This window comes from Scardinius erythrophthalmus, assembly GCF_964197995.2.
Source record: "Scardinius erythrophthalmus genome assembly, chromosome: 2".
NCBI classification, from domain to species: Eukaryota; Metazoa; Chordata; class Actinopteri; order Cypriniformes; family Leuciscidae; genus Scardinius; species Scardinius erythrophthalmus.
In genome coordinates this window covers 34,475,440-34,502,120 of record NC_138222.1, presented here as the reverse complement: position 1 = coordinate 34,502,120, position 26,681 = coordinate 34,475,440, and the positions used below count along the sequence as shown (strand labels likewise).

Below are 26,681 nucleotides of genomic sequence, written 5' to 3'. Positions count from 1 at the left end.
ATCCGAAATCCAAAATGGCGGCCACGTGCAACTAGTCTATAACTAACCCCAATCACATGTGCTCAGATATCCACTCGGTCAACTTTACTGTAGTTAACGCTGCACAGTGGCAAGTGGAAATACTGGTTTAATTCAGCCATATATGTTTGAACCAGAAACTGATTCAGAAGAAGTGGAAGAGTGAATTATACAGGTTCGTCTACAAGTCGATGTATTAGAATGGTAATGCGTTTTCTGTTTCTGACAACAACTCAGAACGTCAGTGGAGAAAGGCATATAGGCTAGTTCATCATGACATTGTAATCATCCCCTGCTTCAGAGCAAGATGATGTGCTAAAGCCCGCCCGCATGTTGACGTGATTGTTTACAAGGAAGTTTGTGACGTAAGAAACACTGGCGATTTCAAACCGCATTTTTGGGACTGTCTTTAGATCACTGCAGTTTTTAAGGAGAAAATACTCAGCAATTGTGTTGACTTGAGAATTTGCACATGGTTTGTCTTAAAGCATATTAAAAACACCACATAGACATCATATAAACAACATCAAAAACTTGATTTTCACCATAGGGGTTCTTTACAAAGAATAAAATAATGCCATGATTTCCAACCAGTCTTTAAAAAGCTGAGGAATCAGTGCTGCAATTCAGTTCAAGAAAAGAACTTCACCCTTGTATTGCAAGTAAAACTACCGGTAGACAAACTGAACACTTTTGAACTCTGAAATTCTATAATAATCTCCAACGCACATCAGTCCAGATTCAGACAGCCGCAGAGGAGCTGGACTATGGAGCTTACATCAGAGCTTACATCACTGCTTGGTAGGCTTGACTAGTGGCATGATGAAATATCTGCTCTGAGATCAGTGCTGTACCATCTGAGGTGGGAGAGAGCATTAGTCCGACCTGCTTGCTACCCAACAGGATTGCGCTTTCCTTCGTTTTTTGAGAGGATTATTCTACACCTGATTTAAACCAGACCGCAAGCCTCTTGCAGTAACTGTTTAGCTGGAGTGTTTGGAGCAGAGAGGGATGGCTGGAGAATACTAACGGAGAGAGAGAGAGCGCTAGAAGAGAGGAGATGAGAGAAGGTCACTGGGGTGTATCTTTGATCTGCCACTTAGGTGCGAGACGGAGAAGAGAGCCGTGCCATAACTGACAGGCAGGAGTGTGATCAGAATAACACCCATTTCAAATCAAACAAGCGGACCCTCCCTTCTCTCCCTCCCTCGCTCACTTTCTCCATCTTCCCCACCTTCCTCCCACCTCCTTTCACTTCTCAACACAAGGTATACCTTTCACTGCACATCACATTCCTTTCATTTCGTACATTTGAAATGAGTCTTGAAATGAAGCACCTCACTTTCACGATTTCTCTCAGCATTTCACTGGAAGTCATATTAATGTGCAAGTCTACTCGCAGGTGCCGCAAACCCAACATTTATTTTTCTAATTAAGTACAAGTTTAAATGTTAGCGGTGAAAAGGGGATAACAAAAGCATAAATCAAGGTTGCGACTTTGATGATCAGTACAATTACACCATTTAAACAAGCCCACGTCCCTGAGGGCAAAGCCTTCAGCCGTTTATAGAAAGCGAAAAGCTGCGGGACCTGTGCTTTCAGCGCCTACTCAAGCCAGCCGAAGGTATAATGTCAGGATCTGTCCTTGGCTTCAGAGGAAGCCATTCGCTTCCCATTACCACCCACTTAATGGGAGCAGCATCGCTATGATTCACCTGTATTGTGTGTGAGGGGGTGAGAATGCAGCTAAAGCCGGTGTGTATCTGTCTTTACCCTCGGTGCACATCAGCTACCGCGCTCTGTCCTGTCAAAGACAATCACCATCAGGGAGCTGCAGCTTGTTCCTCACACCAAATCATCTCATAATGGCTGTACAGGCTCCTACACTCACACACTACTGTAGCTAATTGGTGCAGACAGTTTGATGCCTGCGTGTGTGTACTAGACGGAGGTGAAATGCACATGTGGTAAGGGAAGTTAAAAGCTTTGAAGGTAACCAAAGAACAGGTGAAAAACAGGAGAGAAGGATGGAAAAGGACAAAGCCGAGAGATGTTGATCATCGGGGTTTGGCAGAGATCTTTGGAGTCCTGTCTCCAGGAGTGCCTCACACTAATCCAACAAAGCCTTTTTCTGTCTGAGCCATATTATTGACTCGGACACGACACACATTGCGCACATACATGTGGACATCCATGTCTCTTTCCATCCCCAACATCATTTATCATCCTAAATCACAATCTACAGCTCATTCTCTCTCTCTTTATATCTATCCACTCCCCCAACCTCTCGCTTTGCATCTCTTACCGTCACTGTGACATCATTTCTGTGAAGTGGTAAAGGTCATAAGATGATACATCTCAAAGGTTTTAGATGTCATAATCATAGGTCAGCTTACAAAGGCCATGCATGTCCCAAGTTCCTGCTTACCAGAACAGTCTAACATAGATTTCACCTACACATGACACCAAACAGATTATTAAGTGAGGTTATATTTCAGGGTTTCATTTACAATGGGGAGCTTATTTAAAACTGTTGACAAAAATACCCCCCCAAAAAAAAAAAAAAAAAAAAAGGTCTTCACTCAGTCCTCTGCCAAAATAAAAGCTTGGTGTAACTGGTTGCATGGATTGAAAAAATTACAACAAAAAACATTTTAATCTTTTAAAGGTAATATTTCATGTAAAATAATTGTATTTTAAATGTATTTTTACATAAATAAATAAAAATAGATCATAAAACACAGAATATAGAAAATTTTATATTGAAACCAAGGAAATGAAATGCAGCATTATTTTGTATTTCAGTGATTTTGTGAAATTTATTATGTGTGACATTCATTTCATTTGGGCATCCAAGTCATATATTCCTGTAATTTACTGTAAAAAGAGTAAAACTTTTAGAGACTTGTGGTGGCTTGTATTTCCTAAATTTAAGAAGGTTGTTTTGATGATTTCTTGTTATTCTCAGGCAACCTATTCAAAAGGCAGATGATTCAGTATGTAAATAAATGCAAGACAGAAAGCCATCTATGTCAATGTTTATTTTACAAAAATAAAATAAAAAATGCGCAGTACACCTAACAGTGAAGCAGTTTGTGCTCAACTGCAGAAAATGAATAATAAAAAAAGAAGATGAGATAATAGGAATTTAATAGCTGCCTTGAAAATACTGTTAGATTTCTAGCTGGAGTCTAGTATGCTAACCAGTGTTAACAGTGTCATTGAGATCATTTTATAGTTTATATTAATATTTTGAAGTATATTAAAATGAATTTAAAATGATCATATACAAACATGTTTTAATATTTATATTTTCTGTTTTCATTTTGGTTAAAGTTTTAGTAATTTTGTTTTTGTCATTTTTATTTTAAAAAACATGTTTATATGTCAGATTCTGAGTCTGTTCTCTCGTCTTGTATTGTTTGATTTCTCTTGAAGTGTTTGCTGTTAGTTTGTAAATTGGTTCAGTTCTCCTCCATTCCCTGTCTGTTTGTTTGTTTCTATGGTTACAGATTGATTTGAGTTCTCAGTTCAGGTGTCTTGCATTGTTGTTATTTAACATCAGTGTGTTTGTGGTTGTATTCTCTTCTATTGTATAAGAATATACTATTTAGTGTTATTCTCCAGTTTAATGTTTTGATTCCTGGATTAAAGACCTGTTTCAGGACCAGCGGTCAGCATAGAAGACGCAAGGCAAGAGCGCGCAAGTGGTTTTTTAGAATACTCAGTTCTCCTGTTATTTCAGTGTTGTATTTAAGTCAAGGTAAGCCTATCTTCGATTCTCTGCTTATTTTTAATTTTTAACTTCACATAATTCTGTATTTTATTTAGACGCGTTGCTACATTAATAAACAGCCGCGACTGAAAATTATTATTGCAGTTTAATTGCACTTAAGTATTTGCTCCTAGCAGTTTCGATTTGCCCCATTTTCGTTTTATTGACTTAATTGCCGGACCGAGACAGCTGTCCTCACTCAAGCGGTGAAAGCATTATATCTATATCTATGTAATTTGCGCGCTGTCGCGGAAGCGTCAGCGGAAGCGTTCAGCTCTCGTGTTCAGCCTCCTCGTGTCGTGTGAAGATCGACTCGGGTAAAGACCAGCGACTCTACCTGCGCGACTCCACCGAGCAAGGACACCAGAAACTTAAAGTATCTCTTTTCCCTTTTCCTTCCCACTTTTTATCTTATTGTTAACCTTACTCAACATGTGTTTTCGATACATTCCTGTTATCTCTCGGCAACGCCCTTTCATCACGCGCAAAAGGCAGCGCAATACTGCTAATCTGCGTCCCATTCTCTCATCCTCACACACTCCTCTCTCTCTTTCCGTGGGTCTATGGAATTGTCAGTCAGCAGTCAATAAAGCTGACTTCATTCCAGCCTCTGCATCTCCTTCTACTCTTAGTATCCTGGGCTTGACTGAGACCTGGATTCGTCCAGAAGACTCAGCAACCCCCGCTGCTCTCTCTAGCGATTTCTCCTTCTCTCACTCCCCTCGCTAGTCTGGGAGGGGTGGGGGTACAGGGCTTCTCGTTTCTAACAATTGGAAATACTCAGCGCTCTCTTCTCTATGCAACAACAACTCATTTGAATATCATGCTATTACACTTACAACTCCCAATAAGATCCATATTGTAGTCATTTATCACCCCCCAGGTCAGCTGGGTAACTTCGTAGAGGAGTTGGATGTGCTGCTGTCCTCCTTCCCTGAGGACGGCACCCCACTTCTAGTCTTTGGTGACTTCAACATTCATCTCGAAAAGCCGCATGCAACAGACTTCACCTCTCTCCTAGCCTCTTTCGATCACAAACGACTCAGGGCACCACAGGTACTCACAAATCAGGCAACCAACTGGACCTGGTTTACACACGCAACTGCATCACAGACAACATTTTGGTGAGACCTCTCCATGTTTCAGATCATTTCCTCATTACTTTCAGTCTACAACTCTCTACCTCTGCACCACCACCCCCACCACCAGTCACTTTCAGGCGAAACCTGCGCTCACTTTCTCCCTCCCATCTCTCCTCTGCCGTGTCATCTTCTCTTCCCCCACCTTCACAATTCTCATCTCTGGATGTGAATACCGCAACGGATACCTTATGCTCCACTCTAACCTCTTCTCTAGACAATATCTGCCCTCTCTCCTCCAGGCCAGCACGCGCTACTCCCTCTAACCCCAGGTTGTCTGAGGTTCTTCGTGAACACCGGACCGAACTCAGGGCAGCAGAGAGGAAATGGCGCAAATCAAAAGACGCATCTGACCTGAGTATGTATAAATCTCTCCTCTCTTCCTTTTCTGTTGATGTTCATGCTGCAAAATCTTCATACTTCCACAACAAGATCAACAGCTCCTCCAACACCCGATTACTCTTCAAGACATTCAACTCTCTCCTCTGTCCACCTCCAACACCACCCACCTCCTCTTTAACTGCTGACGATTTTGCAAACTTCTTCACCAACAAAACAACAGCTATCAGCAGTCAGTTCTCAGCTCCACACACACAGGAACCCTGACTGACCCCTTCCACAGCCAATAACCCTCTGTCCTCCTTTTCTCCGCTAACTGAGGAAGAAGTATCTACACTTCTCCTCTCCAGTCATCCTACCACCTGTCCTCTAGACCCCATCCCCTCACACCTTCTACAAGCCATCTCTCCCACACTTCTACCAGCACTCACACACATCATCAACTCATCCCTCCATACTGGCACTTTCCCTACAGCATTCAAGCAGGCTCGGGTTACTCCACTGCTTAAAAAACCAACACTAAACACATCATTTGTAGAGAATTACAGACCTATCTCTCTCCTACCATTCATTGCGAAAACACTTGAAAGAGCTGTTTTCGACCAAGTAACATCCTTCTTGCCTCTAAACAACCAGCTAGATGTCAACCAATCTGGCTTCAAGAAAGGGCATTCAACTGAGACTGCATTACTGTCGGTCACAGAAGCCCTACGGATCGCAAAAGCTGCTTCCAAATCTTCAGTCCTCATTCTCCTGGATCTGTCTGCTGCCTTCGACACTGTGAATCATAAGATCCTTATGTCCAGCCTCTCATCACTGGGCATCACAGGAACTTCACTCCACTGGTTTGAGTCCTATCTCACAGGTAGGTCCTTCAAGGTCGCATGGAGAGGCGAGGTATCCAGAGCACATCAACTGACCACAGGGGTTCCCCAGGGTTCAGTTCTTGGTCCCCTCCTCTTCTCCATCTACACTACATCACTGGGACACATCATACAGGCACACGGTTTTTCCTACCACTGCTATGCTGATGACACACAGCTCTTCCTCTCATTTCAACCAGATGATCCCACAGTAGCTGCACGGGTCTCAAGCTGTCTGGCGGACATCTCCACATGGATGAAGGAACATCACCTGCAGCTCAACCTGGCAAAGACTGAGCTTCTCGTCCTCCCTGCCAATCCGTCTCTACAGCACGACTTCACTATCCAGCTAGAATCATCATCAATCACCCCATCAAGGTCGGTCAGAAATCTTGGGGTAACATTTGATGACCAGCTGACCTTCACAGATCACATTTCAAAGACAGCTCGATCATGCAGCTTTGCACTGCACAACATCAGGAAGATCAGGCCTTTCCTTACTGAGCATGCAACACAACTTCTCGTCCAGGCCCTGGTCATTTCTAGGCTTGATTACTGCAATGCTCTTCTGGCCGGACTTCCAGCATGTGCAACCAAACCTCTACAGATCATCCAGAACGCTGCAGCTCGTCTTGTCTTCAACGAGCCCAAGAGGCCCCACGTCACTCCTCTGTTCATCACTTTGCACTGGCTACCTCTCGCTGCTCGTATAAAGTTCAAGGCATTGACGCTTGCTTACAGATCTATCACAGGCTCAGCTCCCTCCTACTTTCCCTCACTCCTACAGGTCTACATCCCTACCAGAAGCCTACGATCGGTCAAAGAGCGACGTCTTGTGGTTCCATCACTGAAAGCCACAAAATCACTTTCCAGAACATTCTCATTCACAGTTCCATGCTGGTGGAATGATCTCTCCACCCTCATCCGGAATGCAGAATCCCTGACAACATTCAATAGACAGCTGAAAAACCATCTCTTCCGTGAGCACTTAACCTTATAAAAAAAAAAAAAACTTTCCCTTTCCCCTTTAAAACCTCACTTATCGGGCTTATGCTACTCTGAATAATGTCTGAACTTCGTGTTTTTGAGCACTTCTTGCGTCGTTGTTGCATTTGCCTCTTCATGATGACTCGCTTAATTTAGTCCTAATTTGTAAGTCGCTTTGGATAAAAGTGTCTGCTAAATGACTAAATGTAAACGTTTCAGTATCTCCTTCTTCATGCGCTTCATTACAGCCACCGACCGTGACAATATAGTTTTTAAGTTAGATATTTTAGTACATCAAGTAAAAAGAAAATGAGAAATTTTGCCTTGGCAATTATTTTATTTCATTTTATTTCAGTTAACATATTTTTTTCCAAGTAATGAAAATGTTTTTATTACAGTTTTAGTTAACTTTAATGACCCTGATGCCAACAGTCCTCAAAAAGGCATCATAACATTGACTGATTGTGAGTTTAATGGAAAAAAACCCCATCCTGCTTAAAACTATCATCCTTTGAAGCTCTTTGCTCTGTAAACACCATAACAGCTTGAAGTGACATTTTCCAAAATGACAAAAGAAAGAGTACAGAGAAAACAGATTAAAGAGTGCAGTGAAGGGCTCTTGTTTGGTCAGATAAGTTAGCTTTGAATATAAAGGCCAAGCCCCTGAGACGCAGCTCAGTTGAACACATTCAATCTTTTAGGTCATTTCAGTTTGCTTATCAATCATTTATGCAATGTGTGATTTCACTGCCGGTGTCATCCCAGCTATCAGTGGGATGCTTTTGGAAAGGGGAAATTTGTATTGTTAATATTTAATAGGATCCCACAGGAGCTTATATTCAATTTGGCACCATGTGTGTGCGTTGAATTTATGTGTTGTGCATGTATTGCCGTTAAAGACTCAGGGCTACTTTCAGATTCTGAACTGAATCAGAATTGAACATATTATGCATGAATTATCCCAGAAATCACAGCCAGTTTTTTGGTCGTATCGGAGTGAATGCATGTAATGCCACATCTAAACACAACACAAACAGAGATCTGCTACTACTCACCAAAGTCTACGAAAGCAGACTGACCCACTTTCATTGCATTCTCCGGTGCTTTTCCAAGCAGGCTTCTAATGAAGTCCCCGTCCTAATGAACAGAAAGATTTAACAGGATTAAAACACACACTTTCATTTCCTTTAAAAAGTACATTTCCTTTCATGCAGAGCTTACAACTGTAGAAAAAAAAAACCCTTGTGCTTCAGCAGCAGGAACAAAATTCCTCTAATTTCTAAAGTGTCAGCGGAGCTGTCGGAACTGAGCTTATAATTTAGTGCATCTGAAAAGCACAGCCGCTGTGGGCATGATGGTGAAGAAGCCCAGACTGACACGGGTGGGGGAGGGTTGCTTGGAGTCTGCACTGCCCGGTGGACAGTATGAGACAATGCAGCAAGACAAAACAATGTGTGGACTGACAATCTGAACAGCGAATTTAAAGGGAAGGTTACCATCTGATTGACAGGCCATGAGGCAGTGGGGCAAAGAGAGCAGAAGTAACTGACAGCAGACCTGCAGTGTAGGTGTGGACTGAAGGTGAGAGACTAGTAGGTAGCAGGGGTCACAGAATGATGGCTAATTGGAGTACAGAGAGGTCAGAGGGCAGGGTAAGGCTACCGTGCACACTGATTAGCCCATGTAAGCCAAAGCACAGCATGGCACCGGTGATCAAAGCGAGTCCGGGAAAAACCCGCTAAGACAGGAGCTTCTGAAAAGCCTGAGAGACTATATGCTGAACAGAGGCCTCTACAAAAAAAAAATTAAATACAGTGAACTGACTGTCCACCACAATAATTTGAAGCAGACAGCAGAGAGACACATACGTTTCACAAGGACCAGATCAAAGCCACACTACTACTGAGTCATTCATTACGTCAGACTACAGGTCTTACAGGGTACGGACAGAGAAGAGAGTTGAAAGAGCATGTCAGAATGAATGAACAAAGCTACATAGTTTTTATGTTGTTTATGTTTATGTGCTTTTACAATGCATGTACAAATGCAAATCTGAACAATTTATTAAGAATACATAAATGCTTGTCAGCTCCGGGAGAGAGTTGTACAGATAAACACATCATGTATCATAGCGTACATGTTTTAAACATTTAAATAGACAAATTACAAAGTAGTAAAAATGTGTATGATGGCAACATTTTTCGATTGTGCTGCACTCATTTCATTAGAGTTTACGCTCATTTGTGTATCATATCTTACAAGGTTTTAAACATTTAATGAGATATATCAAATAGTAGAAAATGAGCATGATGCAGTATTTTAGTTGATATTACTCCTGGCAACGCACAGAGGCAACATGGCTATTAGATTTTTTATCGTGCAGCGCTGATTTCATTAAAGAGTTTACACTCATTGACTTCACACAGTCATTATAGCATAACGATTTGAGTGGTTTATGTAAAATATCATGCTATGCTTTTCACTGGCTCACCTGTTATCCATCAAACATGAGTTGTGACTGTATCTACCGAATATTTATCCAATTATTTGGTAGAATTCATTATTTGTCTTGTTTTCAATGCTGCCCTGCGCATTTAATTCATAAAATTGCTTTGCTACTGAATTACTACATAATATTTCTCAGCAACACAATTAAACTCACAGTTTTACAGTTAGAGAGACGTGTAGAGTAGTGAGATGCTGCACAGACAGGTAATTCACATATGCACAATCTCTTGATAATTCTTTGAGATTAAATGTTAATAATTAATTAAAGGTACACTATGTCTACATTCACACTGCAAGCCTTAAAGGGAATGAAAAAAATGAAAATTCTTTCATTAATTACTCGCCCTCATGTCGTTCCCAACTCGTAAGACTTTCGTTCATCTACTGAACACACACAAATTTTTGATGAAATCTGAGAATCCATATGAATTGAGTGGTTTAGTCCAATATTCGATCGCTTCTCTATGATCAACAGATTTGAATTTAGGCTTTTATACACATATAAACATTCATCAACTTAAACATCAGTTGTGGTAAACAGAAGCTCAAACATGCTTGCTTGATGCGCGAGAAGTCTGCTGGCAAAAAAAGAACAGAGCTAGTAAAAAAAAACAAGAATCAACACTGGTTTAGCTTTTTAGAGATGGTGAGAGCTGAGGGATTTGAAAGCGATGGAGAGTTGCTGTTGGTGAGCAAGGTATTTGCCAATGAGTAAGGCAATTTATTGAACAGATAAATTGCCATATGTAGCTCTCTAACAGAGTTCATAGTAAGGCAGTATCTATTGTGCCGGGTCATTTCATTATGGTTGTTGTAATTTAATTTTCAAGGAAGTACCGTGTCTATCAATGGGTAAAGCTACAGAACTGTTTTGAGCTGTCATCCTTTGAGCTTGAGATCCTTTCCATCAAAACTGGTTATCTCTGAAGCCTAGTAGTGAATGTTTTGTGAGCAGTGGGATAATCTTCATCCACACTGTCATGCAGAGGTGAAGTACAAAACAACAATGGGTGCATCAGAATCAACACTCAAGCTTCCTAGGTCTTGAATCAGTATATTGTGTACACGAATTCAGGTACTGGTAAGGACAGGCTCACTACACATTGACGGCTTATTTCCAATGACATGACAACGTCCTCATTGTACAACATCACTACTGGTATTTATGAACAACAGCAGAACTAATATCTTTATTATATTATTTTTTAATGCTATTTAAAAGTACATTATGATAAATAATTTGCTTGTTACAAATACAGTATGTGCAACATTTCAGCTATAAATAAATTATAAATATAAGATAGATGTTTATGTTTATGCTGACATATAATTAAATAATGGTTTAGTATTTAAAAAAAAAAACATCTATCGTGTGTCATTATGTGTAGTAAGTTGGCTCACATGATTTAAGTTTCAGAGTTTAAACTTCCGTTAAGGGAAAATAGTTATCATCGATGCTCCCTGGTTTTCACGGTGCATTGTGTGACTTTTTAGGGAATGAACGTTTCAGTGAACTGGAAGGATTTTGCAATTGAGACAGCCCTTAAAACGTCCGATTTTGATCAGTACCCTGATTACTGAATTAGGGAGCTGATTGAGATGAACCCAAACCCAGTGCAGTTTTGTTTTTTAACTGAGGGCCAACAGTTACATAGTGTATCTTTACAATAAATGCAATCTTACTGCACTATATCTTTGTGTTCGATTTAAAGTGGGGATAATCCAAAGCTAGGTGCATTATTTAATTTTTAAGGACATTGCAGAGGCAACTCGTTATATGTATATAAATACTATATATATATATATATATATATATATATATATATATATATACACACACACACACACACACACACACAGTATTAATTACTATATAGATTATTTTATTTACTATTGGCATTTATACATATATAAAAAAAGCTTTTGAAATGTCCTCTGAAATTATGTTAAATGTGCACATTAAGATAATCAATGTGTATTAAGTGTTTCAAGAGCTAGCTGGCACAGCTTGTGTTCACTCTCCAGTGTTTTTTTCCAACACTGCACGAGAACACTCCCCCTTCCACCACATCAACCTGTAACTGACCATAAATCGCTTCATTACCTCCAGTGCCATCTGAGGCTCAGTCAGCACAAAACACCTCGGTCTAATCACTTCAGCTCGACCAGATGCAGTGTTTCTGTCAGCTTTCAAAGTCTTTTAAAACCAAGATGGCAGGGTGGTAACTGGTCTCATTATATGTGGTGACACATACTGCTTTAGAACACAATTTGAGAGGGGAATAGGGGAAAAATATAAAAACACACTAAATGAGGAGTTTCTGTGAATCTTGTTTCTGATATTATTTTTAAATAATGAAACTCTTGGTTTTAAAGTCACCATGAAATCAAAATGGACAATTCTTATTTAAGGAATAGGCTATAGCAGTACTTATTATAAATGACTTATCTGTGCATATCATTATTTTTATTTTTTTTAATTCATGTGCCCTTGTAATCTTTAATCAAAATAACTAACTTCCCCTCCCTTTTGCAGCGACATCTCGTCTGATGACGTGTTTACAGGCATGAGTGCGAGACAACCTGTCACTCGCACGAGATCACAGTAATAGCAAACCACAACCATCCAACGATCCTATCAATTTCTACTTTTTTTTTCTTGTTCGAGAAGCTGTTTTACAGATATACGTAACAATAGGGAAGAAAAGATTATCCCAACTTTCATTTCATGCTGACTAAGAGGAATGTGGACTCGGGTCCCATGACTTTGACTTGACTTGGAATCAAGTCCCAAATTTGAGGACTTAAGACTTGACAGACTTTGACACCAATGACTTGAGACTTGACTCAGACTTGAGCCCTGTGACTTGGAAAGTCTTTATGGCCTACCTTCTTAACTCCCTGGGGTCGGCGGTATCGCCGGCGATACCAGCTCGCTTTTTTTTATCAGTGTAAAAGAGACTCATAAATACTCTGTTGACTTTGATTTTCCATTGGAGTTTCATACATCAATCGATCATGTTAAGTGTGTATTTTTTTTCTGAATACTCACAATAAAAACAAAGTGTTGTGCTTTTTGCCAAATAAAGAAAAATAAACACGAAGCGAGTTCTGCCTTCTCTCTGTCAGTTAAGTCCATTCTGAAACGCATCCGAAAATGAACCATAACTCGGCGAATACTCAGTCAAACAGTCACACAGGCATGAAGCTTGAATTCTCTTCTTTTAAATGAAGTAATTTTTATAAAAAACAAATATTCTCAGTTTATGCAATCTGTATGAAAAGAGAGAATGTCAGTCGTTCTCATCTCAGCTCATTATTTTTAATTTGACTCCGCCCACGGAGAGCGCGCGCTATTCAAACGCAAATGACTGAGGCAATCCACGCAAACCTGTGAACGCCCCCATATCAGCTCGAGAAAACACATCAAGCTTATTCAGATCATTGTACTTGTTTACACTGTTTCGCGGCGCTGTGAGGAATAATACTATGGTAATAATAATAATGGAAAAATGTACCTCAGAAGTGCTGGTATTTCGAGGACAACGGATCCTGAGCTATGGAATACTGTAGTAAGTTTTTTTTTCATTCTCAAGTGAATCGCATTTCTGTGTATGAATGAATGAACGGCAGAGATGTGCGCTGTTTACCACAAATGACAAAAAGACGGTTTAAATTTGAATCGCGTTTCTGTGTGTGAATGAATGTTTCGCTTTTAGCAAACTGTATTGCTATACTGAGTAAAAATCGACTGAAATATGTTGAAATAAAATGTATTTGTATAAGCAACGTATTAAACTGCAAATTAACATTTATATTTCTTAAAATAAAAACGATTTTGTGTTTGCCAATATTTCCTCATATGTTAAATATAGTATGTTTTGTCAAAAATAATCAAATAATATGTTATAGTGTTTATTCCAATGTAACCTAGGCTATATTCAAGTAATGAATCCTTAACTTTGAAATATGTATGATAAAATGTATACTTTAGTTTTTACAAAGAAAGATTACACTTGAATTGTTGTTGTAATTGCAACCTTTTTAATAAAAAAATCTATATTTACAAGGTAGATGTAAACAAACTATTAAAAGATAAATATAAGCCTTTTCTTTAAATCATTTTTATTGTGTTTTATTAGTGACAAATTTGGGGAGAGGATAAATATTCCAAAACTGAAAATGCAGTATGAGAATTAACTGCACAATTACTAGACATGTTTTCCTTGGATATTATAGGCCAATTTGCAAACACAATTTGTGGAAAAATATATATTTTTTTAGATGATTCCAACTGTTGCTCTTGCATTCTTTCTTGTGGCTCAGTGACACACCTGAATGAATGGCTCATTAAGTATGCGGGCCCCATTGTCTCCTCAGGTGTGAACCACTAAATATGCATGATCGTGTTGGATCGTTGACGCCCACTCCGCATATTGCCTTTCCAAACAGAAAGTGTTTTGCAAAATTTAAATCAATGTATTGTGTTATGTGAATGATTAGGCATCATTTTGAAGAAAAAACTCTAGGCGACAACATCCATTAGTCAAAAGTCTTGTGGACACATATTTAGTATGTGTTTTGTGGCCTTATTTCAGAAACTTTTTAGCTTTTTCAATAACCATGCATAAACATAATTCTCTCAAAAATGCAAACATGTACATTCATGTTGCTCACCTATTATGGTAGCCCTGTGTGTGCTAAATAGAGTGTAATTACACCTTTGCCATTAATATGTTTATAAGCAACTGAAAAAAGTACAAATGTCAGGGCATGTCAGAACATCTCAATGACCCCAAAAATACCTTAGACCCCAGAGTGTTAAACCAAAGATCAGAGTTGGGATCAAAATAAGCTGGCAACTGAAACATATGGTCACACCGGTATGATTACACTGGTACTGAGTCAGAGTCGCTCGTTTTCAAATCACATAATGTTCATTTAATGTTTCAGACATTTAAATACATAAGTACTAGCAAACCATTTATAATTTAAAACAAACACACACTGGTGTCTATGGAGGCAGTAATAAACCTTAGGAGGCAGAATTAACCTTTCAAACGTAATTTGAAGACATGTTTATTAACGTCAAATATACATTGTATAACTATAAAGTTTCTTCTTCTCCCTTTTCACAAGCCACTCACTTTCATGTCTTTCAGAAGAAATGGATGAATTCACATGTTGTAGCCTAAACCCAGCATGGTAGCGCAACTATAGCCACTGAACTTAGCGATCAACTGTAATCATATAAACTTGTTTAAAACACAAAATACATTTACTTGAGAATCTGAATATCAGATATTTTACAATCTAGTTAACAAGTTTATGAAGATTTAGAGTAACATTTATCAACAATGTCTAATTTTGTGAGGCAACTAAAAACCCACACACAGAGGTAAATTGAAATTGATATGGTTCAGTATTTAACTTGGACATCAACTACAGTTCTGGCGTGAATTATTTTGCATGCATTATTGCCTAAACCAGCTAAATAAACAGTGGTGTTGGGCATGTTTGGTTTACTTCGTTTTGTTGTGACCACGACATATTAACTCAACCCCTGGGATTATTTAATATTAACATTTTATTATGTAAGTGAATGTGACACGTGAAGGCCAAGTATGGTAATCCATACTCAGAATTTGTCCTCTGCTTTAACCCATCCAAGTTAGTGCACATATATTAGGAGTAGTGAGTAGTGAACACAAACACACTGCAAACCGTGAACACACACACACCCCCCGAGCAGTGGGCAGACATTTTTCTGTGGCGCCCGGGGAGCAATTGGGGGATAGGTACCTTGCTCAAGGGCATCTGTCCGCCATTTGCTGCCGGTATTGAGAATCGAACCCGCAACATTCGGATTACCAGTTTGACTCTCTAATAGCAGGTATTGGGCGGGGCGACACGTGTAGCCCCGCCCCGATCTGCAGGCTGCAGCCAGGTGTTCTCACTCTGATTTGAACGCTCTGTTTGAAGGGGCGTGTCTGCTGTGAGACTTCAGTGTAAACGCTCAATGCTGTGATTGGCTGACATCTTTACATATGAAATGGACAGTATTACATGTGGAACTCTCTCAAAAACTTATAGCATGTTTTTGCTATTACAGCCCTCAAGATGAACTAATCTTAAAAAGTGCTGATTATAGCATTGTATTTAGATGTATGGCATTATATTTAGATCGGGGCATGAAAGGTTGCAGTGATGAGCATTGTAGCCGATCACAGACATGTTGAGCGCATGAATGCAGTCATGAATGAAGCATGTATCTCGTCTTTGTAACTCGATTTCTGCACACTAACGAATGCTTTTATAATAACTAACAGAGCAAACACGATGTAAATTAGATTTGTTTATTATTACAGGAGTTTTGGCGGAAGTTTTGGCTGTCTTCACGTGCTATCAGAAATTTCCCATTTCCCACTTCTAAAGTAGTGATTACGAGCTCATCGCATTCAATCAGGAAACTAGTATTTACGATAATTCTGATAGCATGTGAAGGCAGTATAAGTCACTGATAAACTTGCACTGTTTGACAGTTCCAGCGAAGGGAGCGTTCTTTGATTGCTTTCTATATATTTCAATATTTTCAACATTTTTAATCTCAGTTTAAATAACAGAATATTTTCATGCTATTAAGAGAAACTAAGTTTACAAAGAACATCTGACTGTACATGAATCATTATATCAGAAATCACTGGTCACAGATCAGCCATTATAATTAACATTGTTACTTGCATGTTGTCACATTACTGTTGAGACTGTTTGATTTCATATCATAAGACTGTTTGCAAAGCCTTCACCGAAATTGCAAATCATTTACTAAAGAATCCACAGTGAAATGTACTGAATACAAATAAATAATGCTCAACGGAGACATTCACATAGTTGAAAATAAATAACCACGTTCCTAGCAATAGGATCCTTTGGAAGGTAATGTCGTTTTTAGTTGAGTGATCCTGTATCTCTCCTCTCTCCTCGTTATCTCACTAACACTAAAAACAGCTTTTATTGTAACCAAGCCCAGCGAACGACTGGTTATGGAATGTATCAAACTTGCGATGATGAAGTAGGTGTCGATTTTCTTCTACAGAGTAGAAACCTTACCTCTTATATATCAGAAACTCAAGGAAAATTGGATTTCTCAGTTCATGACCGCTTTAAGATTTGTCCGTATTGACTCGGGACTTGACTCGATACTTACTTGACTTGACTTGCAAAACAATAACTTGGTCCCACCTCTGCCAACTATTAAGAAACAAACTGGGCCATGTGAAATTGAGGTCAGCTGTGGCACATTTATTTAATCCTATAATATATTAAATATTAAATTGTGCTAATAAAATATTTTAAAATGTACGTTCATAGAAAGAGATATATTTTGCACCACTGTGTACGGTATGTGTTATGTCTTTTTGTAGTGGTTGTCCCACTTGATAAACGGAGCTGGTTTATGTGGCAGCTCTTTGCCTGAGGGCTTTGTTCATAATTCTTGTAAAGAGCAAAACTCAAGTGCCTCCTTCCTTCTGTGTGGACAGTGTTTATCCATCTCCATTGAAAACTCCCTTGAGCCTTTGCTCTGAAACTGCAGGCATGCATCTGGCGGTATAATATCGATTGGTGTATGATTGCGGGAGGCAGTAATGTGATTGTGGCTTATGTAAAGATAATGGTGACTTGACTCGCTCACCCTAATCTTCTCCGAGTAGAATGAGGCCGTGTTGAGTCACAGGGTCTGTCTCATTGGATTGATTGAACACTGATGTTAATAGGAATGGGCTGTAACACTGGCATGTTGGCCTCAGGGGGGTTGTGAGTAAATGTGTGTGCATTGCTGGAAAATGACTAGATAGAATCAGTGCCCTTAAGGGGGGGATTTTCACAATCAAAAGATTTAGAAGAAATTAATATCAGAATGAAATCAAATTTCCATTTCTAAGAACTTACTGAACTATTGGAGGTAATTTTGCTCTGGCTTATTAAATATATAGCAGGGACAATATACAAAACTGAAAAGATCTGTCATTTTCTCATGTCATTTACTCAAGTTATTTAAAATCTGCATGACATTGTGTCCAAACAGATGCAATGCAACAAAATTCCAAGCAACAAATAATTTGTCTGTCCACACTAGACGTGACGCAACTGCGAGATGCGTGAAAATCAATAAAAAACCCACAGCCAATCAGATCAGCATGTGGGCGGAGTCTCGCACCAAGTGCACAGCACCAGAGAGTAATCTTGACGGCAATCACAAGAAAATGGATCAAATTCACAAATATTACACATTTAAACATTATTAAAAATACATAGGCTACTGAGTTACTAAAACAATCTTTGTTGAAGAATACACTTGTTTGTTTACAGTTACATGTGTTTAATTTCAAGATCTGAGGTGAATTATCCATTATTGCTTTTACAGCTACAAAGCTGGGAGCACTAAATGATATTCAAAGTCACATTGCAACCTTTTCATAGTTCCTAGAAATATTGGCGGAAGTACCCGAGTTCCTAGTTATAGGAACTCCTTTTGGGGGAAGAAAATTAGCTCCTAATTCAGAGTAGGGTCTAAACCAGCACTATAGGAAATACCAGTGGTGCAAGTGTACACTGATTGGCCGGACACAAACTAAACACCAGCACCCACCATTTAAAAAAAAGCCACGTGTACACAAAGATTATAGCATGTATATACTTACTGCACAAACTAACTCAACGAACATGGAAAACTGTGACAGATGAACCACTCAACCTTTGTGCTAAGGAGAAAATCCAACACAACTTTAAACCAAGCAAAACATGATTATGAATTTCTGCTCAGTTAACGACACTGGACACCAACCACACAGCAAAAGCTAATACTTTTTCATAAAACTGTTATACAAAGAAAGTAGACAGCATATCTAATAAAGTATTAGACAGGACTGTTAAACAGATCATAAACTAGGCTCTGGTGTTCTCAGCACTGTCAAAATAAAAGTCACAACAACAAGTGCGGCTTCCTGGCGGTGTGAATGCAACCAGGAAAATGGCCCTAGTGGAAACTTTAAATCTCGAGGAACCAGCCTGGTGGCTAGTTCCTAGAACAACTAGCTCCATCCCATCATCCACATGGCAATTCCTAAAAAAGCTCACCCTCCAAAGACACGTCCACTAACCCCATATCAGGCAATGCCAGATCATGGACAAATATTTTAAGATTTTTATTAATGTTTCAGCTGGCCTGGGCCTGAACTTAGATTATCTTATAGACAGGAAATGTTTTACAATCATTCTGATGCTCCTGACTACAGGCAGTTAAAAAACGGCCAGGCAGCACTATTGAAATTGTAAAAGCTATAAAGGATGATGTGCCATAACGTTCTCTGAGGGCTGTTGGACTGAGGCATTTAGCTAACGCTTACTAAATGCTGAACCTCGCAGTTTGACGATCATTAACAAACAGAATGCATTCTGATATAATAGCCGCTATGCATTTTAAGAGATTTATGCAGTGAATAGCGTTAATTAATTGTTTTTCAACAAAATAGCTCTTGCTGCTGTACCATAACCATGTTAAATCCCAGGCTGTTTAACAAGTAGAGCAGAGAGAGGAAACTTCAGAGCAAATAAATGAATAGAGAAGGACAGAATAAATGAGTCTCCCTCTGGTCTCACTACATGCGTGTATTTTAAATATATTATATGCAAAACACACAGGGATATTACAGGGCTGCAAGATAATGGTTATACTGATAATCTTTAAACTGATAAGTTAAACTGAAATTTAGTTAAAAAATAGTTTGAGAAGTTTTCCTCAAAAGCTAAAATAGAGAAGTTCCTAATATTAATTCTAGTAATTCCAAATTATGTTTAAGTTTTTGTATTAAAACAACAAAAAACACTGTATTGTTGCACAGAGGTTGCATAAGTGTCTAGATTTATTAGTTTGTCACTTAGAAAGTTTTTTCATTAAAAGTTTGTCACGGAGAATATTCTGTCCCAGCAAATAGCACAAGCAGCCTCTTGAAGGAACACAGACTAGATCACTAAACTCTAACATGTTTGTCTGTGTTTTCAGATCACCAGTTTTTGTTTTTGTTTGTTTGTGTGCAAGGCTGGAAAGATTAAGCAAAACTGGGTGAAAATTGTGGACCGAACTGTGATCATTTTGAGAAACCTCTTTAATTTTTTTAATATGCATGTCTGTATGACATCAGGTTCCTCTATCATTAACAGATATCTCATAAAAGAGGAGCTAAATCTCCCTTCACAAGCTTGCAATTCGATTAAATTTTGATTCTGATTCGATTCAATATTGATTATTTTGGATATCAGGTACAATACATGGCAAATTTTCTCAAGGAAAACAAATCTCTTAACTAATGCTGTAAACTATGGGAGTCAGTTTTAGCCTACTAGGCTTAATTAACCTACTATTATTAAAGGTAAAAATGAACTGATTTGTATACAAACACTTAATTTACACTTCTATTTATTTTTATAATAATAAAGTTATATGAAATAAACATTTCAATGGTGGCTGTCATAAAAACTTGCCAGATATATTCAAACATGCATTAAATATTGAAGAACATTAAAAATTATAATGAATATGTAATATGGTGCATATATTTAGCAAAATGCTCCTCTCTAGAGTTAATTTTTCTAGCTGAATAACGAGTTTATGGTCACTGGATATGGTTTTTCTGAGGTAAGTGTGACATTACATGACATTGTTTACAAGCTGTTTTAATGACGTCTTTCCATGGTTGAAACACAGATTGAGGGATTCCATGTGACATGATACAGATTTCGATAAGTTGTACTCTATCTTTTAACACACTTTCAGATGCTCATTTGTGTTTATTTCGCGCTGTAACTGGTATTATTAAGGTGGAAGAGAAGATCATGTGCGATCTCACGTCACAGCGACAAAACGGTATTTATGTTTTTGAATTTCGTAAGAAAATGGATGTAATTTGAAATCTGAGACTTTATTTCATATCAATAGTAACAAAGCACACAGATTATTGCGATTTATTGGATGGGATGCACGCTACAATGTTCCATTCATTCATCAACTGAAAACAGGATGACTAGCCTAATCGATTATAGGGATTTAAGAATCGATATCGGTTCATAAAAATGAGAATCGATTAAAATCAAGAAATTTTTTACCCAGCCCTACTATCTACACCCGATTCCAGAGGTCTGAAGCCCTGCATTGCCCCTGATATTATATACATAATGTAGAGTAAGCGCATAAAGATGTACTGATTGAGGCTCTGGATTGTAAACACAGGCTGCTGGTGGATTGTGTTTGTGTGGCTCTTGTGCGACTGACACAACACTTGTTTAAGTGGCGCAGTGCACCGATTGAGTTTGGTGTGGCGGCCATGAATGGGATCATGAGGTGAGCACATGTGAATGCATTAATGTTCAAAGGGCGGTCATAATTACACAGTCATGGTGTTTTCACCAAATGGCAGGTTAACTCTATAACTTAAACCGAGGAAAAACAAATAATTGACTAAGCTAAAGAATCAGAGGGCTAATATTTTCTGGCTTGTTTGTTTGGTCGGGCGGCTCCGTCTAGCTGCTGAAATGACTGATGGCGTCTTGTATTACAGTAATGACTTTGCATGCAGTCTACAGCTGAAGCTTTTCAATTTAAACAAACACTGGAGCTGCTGTGTGCGCGTCTGTATAATCAGGGTTGGGAATAAGTGTTTAAGGAGAGCGAGAGGAAAGTAATTAAAACGGAGTGTGCTACAGGAAGCAGAGGGTACTGGCCTGTGACCAAAGACTGTTAACTCAAAAACCTCACAGTAAATAGTGGCAGGATTACTGCGGTTTTACTGGGAGACATTTCCCTGTAACGTGTGTGTGTGTGTGTGTGTGTGTGTGTGCGCGAGCAAGTACAATTGTGAGAGGTGGTGTGTGTTTGTTTATGTCAGTAAGAGTCAGTAATCAAAGACTAGTCACCAATCAGCTGTGTTTTTCATTCGGATCCGTTAAGCCTCTTTCAAGGAATATGAACTAACTAAGCAGAGTCTAAAATGGCTGCTGCCTCAGATGTGATTAGCAATCGCCCATCACTCCCCCTCTTTAATCATCTACCCACTTATCTCCTCCTTTTCTTTATTTCCACCCTGCCTGTCTGTCTTCACAGAATGTCATTTTATCCATCCTTGCACTTGTCACCAGCCCCTCGCTCTCAGAATGAAATGATGAGGAGCCCTGCGGGAGGAGGAGAGGCGATCTAACCTGACTCCCTCCCTCTGTATCTCTGAAGCAGCATCAGCAGTGGAGCGCCATGGACTCATGCGACGCAGGGAAAGAATAGAAGGCACCGGGATATGCATCCGGAAAAGCCGCAGTGCTTCAAGAAGACGCATGCTGACCTTTTACAGTCGGCTTGGGTCACTGCGGCACATTGCAATTCTCTCTCTCGCTCAGTGTTCAACTATTTATCATCTGCTATTTCTGTAGTTTCCCACCTGCTCAGAGATGCTCCTTTATGAAACTCTGCGTCTACTTCTTTTCACCTTTGATTTTCTAGTTTTTTCTACTTTAAGACTTTCCATCCATTTTGCTGCCTGTCATAACACTTTCTTTTTCTGACCTCTGACTCTGTGTTCTTCAGGCTCTCACACATTAAAACCAACTCTGACTGATGTCGAAGCTGTGACCAAGAAATTAGCGCATGTGGAAGACCTGACCACACATACGTTCCTGATCCTGTTACATTCCCTTCTCACCATAACTTCCTTTCTCTCTCTACCTTTATATACACTATCGTTCAAAAGTCTGGGGTAAGATTTTGTTTTAAAGAAATTAATACATTGTTCAGAAAGGATGAATTAAATTTATCAAAAGTGACAGTAATGCCATTTATAATGTTACAAAATATTAATCAATCAAAAAAGTATCAGTTTCCACAAAAATATTAAGCAGCACAACTGATTTCAACTGATAATAATGAGAAATGTTTCTTGAGCCGCAAATCAGCATATTAGAATGATTTCTGAAGGATCATGTGACACTGAATACTGGAGTAATTATGCTGAAAATTCAGCTTTGACATCACAGGAATAAATTACATTTTAAAATATATTAAAATAGACAACAGTTATTTTTAATTGTAATAGTATGTTACAAGTAAAAATAAGTAAATTAAGTTTAAGTGGCAAAAACAGAAAAACCCTTTTCACTTTTAATTACCATATAACAAATAAAACTCTAAAACATGTGTTAAATAGTGTCCATATGACTAAGATTAACAGAAAATTAACAGAAGATTAACAGATTAACAGCTATTTTTGCAGACATTCCACTGCAAAAACCTAGACTATAAACTATCACCCGCAATCCAGGTTAACATCAAAAGTATTCACAGCAAATACTGCTGTGAATATTTAAATTTGGTTATTGTTATTCTTTTCAATGCAAACATGCCTTATTCACAAGAGTGCTCTAATTAAATGTCACAGACGCAGAAAGAATTTAATTAAAAAAAGAGGTACTTGTGTTCATTTTCTATTGATCATGGGAGCCATTTGTCAAATGATGGAAAGGAGTGCTATAACTAGGTGCATATGCAGATGCGGTGTAGTAGAATGCATTGAGTGTTTTAAAGAGCCGATTCAGGTGTATAGATCGCTGTGATGGGAGTAATGTTGTACAGTTTCAGTAAAGTAAGCCAGATTGAGGTGGGCTGCTTCATCCCCCATAAGGAGCACTTAGAACCAACAAGCAAGATTGGTAATCGCCATGCAAACTGCTAATTTCTTTGTGGCCGTTACCTGATATGCATAACTCTTTAGTGAATCTTTGCGAAGACAACACAGACAGCTCATGCAAATAAATGACTGCATGCAGTGGGAATTCCCTCCTAAATGTTAATACACTAGTGTTAAAGATTAAAGGAAAGGAAGTAATGCTCTAATCTACCTTATTGATCCAGGTCTCAAATCCATTTGATTCGGTGGTGAGGAACAAATCTGTGAGAAAAGAGAGACAAAGAGAGAGAGACCATTAGTTAGTTCACAAAATGACCAGACTTCCTTGCTTAGCGAGTATGATTCTGATTTAAGCAAATTAGGAATGCACTGAGTGTGAGAGCCGTCATCAACAGGTGGAAGTAAAGATTCCTGTGACAGAGAGAGAAACGGACCAGTGCCATGCCATCTTGCTGGCAGCAGTGGCTCCTCGTTCAGTCCTGTCACACACACACAGTATTGCACAGTAAGAGACTTCATCAAACACATGGGGAAGTGAAAATGGAATGAATCAGCAAGCAGATTAACACAACAGACAATGAATGGAAGGATACTGACAAAAGCACAGCTGAACCAAGGAGATCGAATACACACGTGAAACCGTAACCCATGAGGTCAGTGTATTGACATATTAAACACAAGCCCAGCTGTAAAACTGAACCTGAGCTCAATATAAACCGGGTGCCACCTCCAGTTTGTGTCTTCAGAATTCAGACAATTTCAGATGTTCAATACATCAATGTTGTTCCCTACATCACCATTATGACTTGTGTGATTTCATATGTTGTGTGTCCTTCTCTCAATAACCAGAACACTGACAGAGTCCGACATGGAGTTATTACACTGAAAGGCGTAGACGAGAGCTGTAATTTTTTCTTGCTGTCGATGTCCTTCTTTCCTTTTGTTTGATGATGGCTTAATTTTAGAGGCCTGGGTGTTGTTGGAGATGGAGCAAGAAGCATGTAACAGCCTCATGTTATTTTTGTGAAACTTACACTGCTTTCAAACACAGCAGTCAACGCTTCAGATGTGTGAGGGTGAGAAATAAATGCATGAAGAAAAGAAACAGAAAGAGACAGTTATAGCATGGAAAACAGGATTTTCTTTACTCTTTTGAACAAACAAGTTCACCGTTTTAAAACGTGTCTGTCCACACAGAGTACAACAAAAGAGTTAAGAAGTGCAACACTATCACAGCCAATAAAAACATATTTGATGTTTAATGGATTTGTGAACTAATGATATTTCAGTGTAAACAGGGATACATGGCTATCGCTCCTCAGCCATCTTAGTTAACAAAAGAAATTCAGCCAACCCAATAAAGGATTCTAATCCATGAACAAGGACGCATTACATCATTATACTAATGTTTGATTTGAAGCAACAACATTTTTTTTGCCCCACCCTAATGAAAAGACTGTATATATACCAAAATGTTTCATTACAATTTCAATGAATAAGACAAATTTCAACAGGCAATTGGTTAAGCTCTGGTGTCCTAGATGTGCGCTGGGGACTGCACATGTGCATTGGCTTTAACCAAACTTAAATACACATTTTAAGGCAAATTGAGCATAAAAAAACGTTTATTGGACAGTTCATGTCAGATTGTAATGCTAATTTGAAATAAGTTACTTAACCTGATTAATATTAAACATTGAACACAGAGAGAGAAAAAAAATGCTTCCAAGGAGCATAAAATGGCCCTTTAAGAGGGATTGTTCCCTCCCAACATTAAAAATTCTGTCATTATTTACTCACTCTCATGTCATTCAAAAATTGCATGTCTATCATTCTTTTGCAGAACAGAAAATTTGTGTCAATGTGTTTTTTTTTTTTTTTTTTTGTTAATACAAATGGAAGTCAATGATCAACAAAACTGTTTAGTTAGCAACATTCTTCAAAAAATCGTGTTTTCTGCATAAGAAAGTCAAATTATGACAGTATTTTATTTTTGTGGTGAACTATTCCTGGGTGAGGCTGTGTAAGTTTTAAAACCAGTGTTATGAGGTGGGCCGGTACAGATGTTTGAAGCGATTAGAGCATCTGTGCTAGTGCTGACCTTTGAGGAGAAATAAAGAGCAGATACTGAACTCAAGAGCTTGCGCTCTGGCTGTAAACCTTTGTCCTCTGCCTCTCATTTCGTCCTTTTGCTTGTCCTCTCGAAAAAAAAAAATCTACCTATCTCACTTCTCCAGGTCTCACACATTCCATCTTTTATCCCTCCAGTCCACTCCTCTCTCTCTCTCTCTCTTTTTCTTGGTAAAGTGGTGTTCCCTGTGGGAGTGGAGTGCTCGCTGGCAGTGGCTGATGAGGTGCGGAATAAACAGCTTCATTAATCAGACTTAGAGTAGTGCCACTAGTACAGTCAGCTGATTACACTCAGGTCTGGGGCCTCGCAGACACACACACCCACCCACACACACTCTCTCACACACGCGCACACTCTCTCACACACGCACGCATGCACAGACACATGCACACACACACACACACACGCACGCACACACGCACGCACACACACGCGCACACACACACGCGCACACACACACGCGCACACACACACGCGCACGCACACACGCACACACACACACTTCTCTGCGTACATTATCATACACCAACACCTACTACAAAGATTTTATGCTGATGTGTAAAAATAGCGACTTTCATTCTAAGTGTCAACTACAAAAGTTTAAGCTTCTAACACATTTTGCAGTTTGGCAAGTGAAATGCTAACATGACCCTGAAAATGTTTTCCTCTTCCAGACTGCCGTTTTGAAATCACAATTTTTCCAATCTGGTGCAAAAACAAGCAGCAAATCTGGCATTGGATGAGTATTGCTTAATTTAGAATTGTGTTATTATAATCAGTTATTTTAACATTTCTCTCACAATTGATTTGTGTGAATGCCATGAGCAAATAATGTAATCAATAATTTTAGTTAGAAGGAATACATTGTATATAATTAACTAAACAGTCTGCAGTGGATGAACTTGAAAGATGTGTCAGCTAAAAAGTAAAGGAAAAATATAGTTTAAAAGCAACTTATTCAACAAATTACAAAACAAATTATATTACTTCTACAAACTTAAAAAGCATATTATATTTTAATAATGACAGGGCTAGACATATTGAATGTGTGCATTGCAAAGGCTGAGGCAGACACTCAAAAAACCTTTCAGAAACGACTTCACTTTCACTGAAGCCTTTAAAAAAAAAAAATCAAACATGTTTGTTTCTCAAGGCCAGTTTCAACCAATTTAAATTGGTTTCTTGTAAAAAAGT

At 38.8% G+C, this 26,681-nt stretch overlaps 1 protein-coding gene across 1 annotated transcript in view; it reads right to left on the bottom strand.

Moving 5' to 3' along the window:
• Positions 1-26,681, bottom strand: part of itfg1 (integrin alpha FG-GAP repeat containing 1) — a 139,313-nt gene that overhangs the window by 89,800 nt on the left and 22,832 nt on the right. Inside the window, exons 7-8 of the mRNA XM_081359868.1 lie at positions 23,568-23,617; positions 8,177-8,258 (exon numbers count right to left, since the gene is read on the bottom strand). Of these exons, the coding sequence (XP_081215994.1) occupies positions 8,177-8,258; positions 23,568-23,617 (132 nt within the window). The remainder of the gene's footprint in view (positions 1-8,176; positions 8,259-23,567; positions 23,618-26,681) is intronic.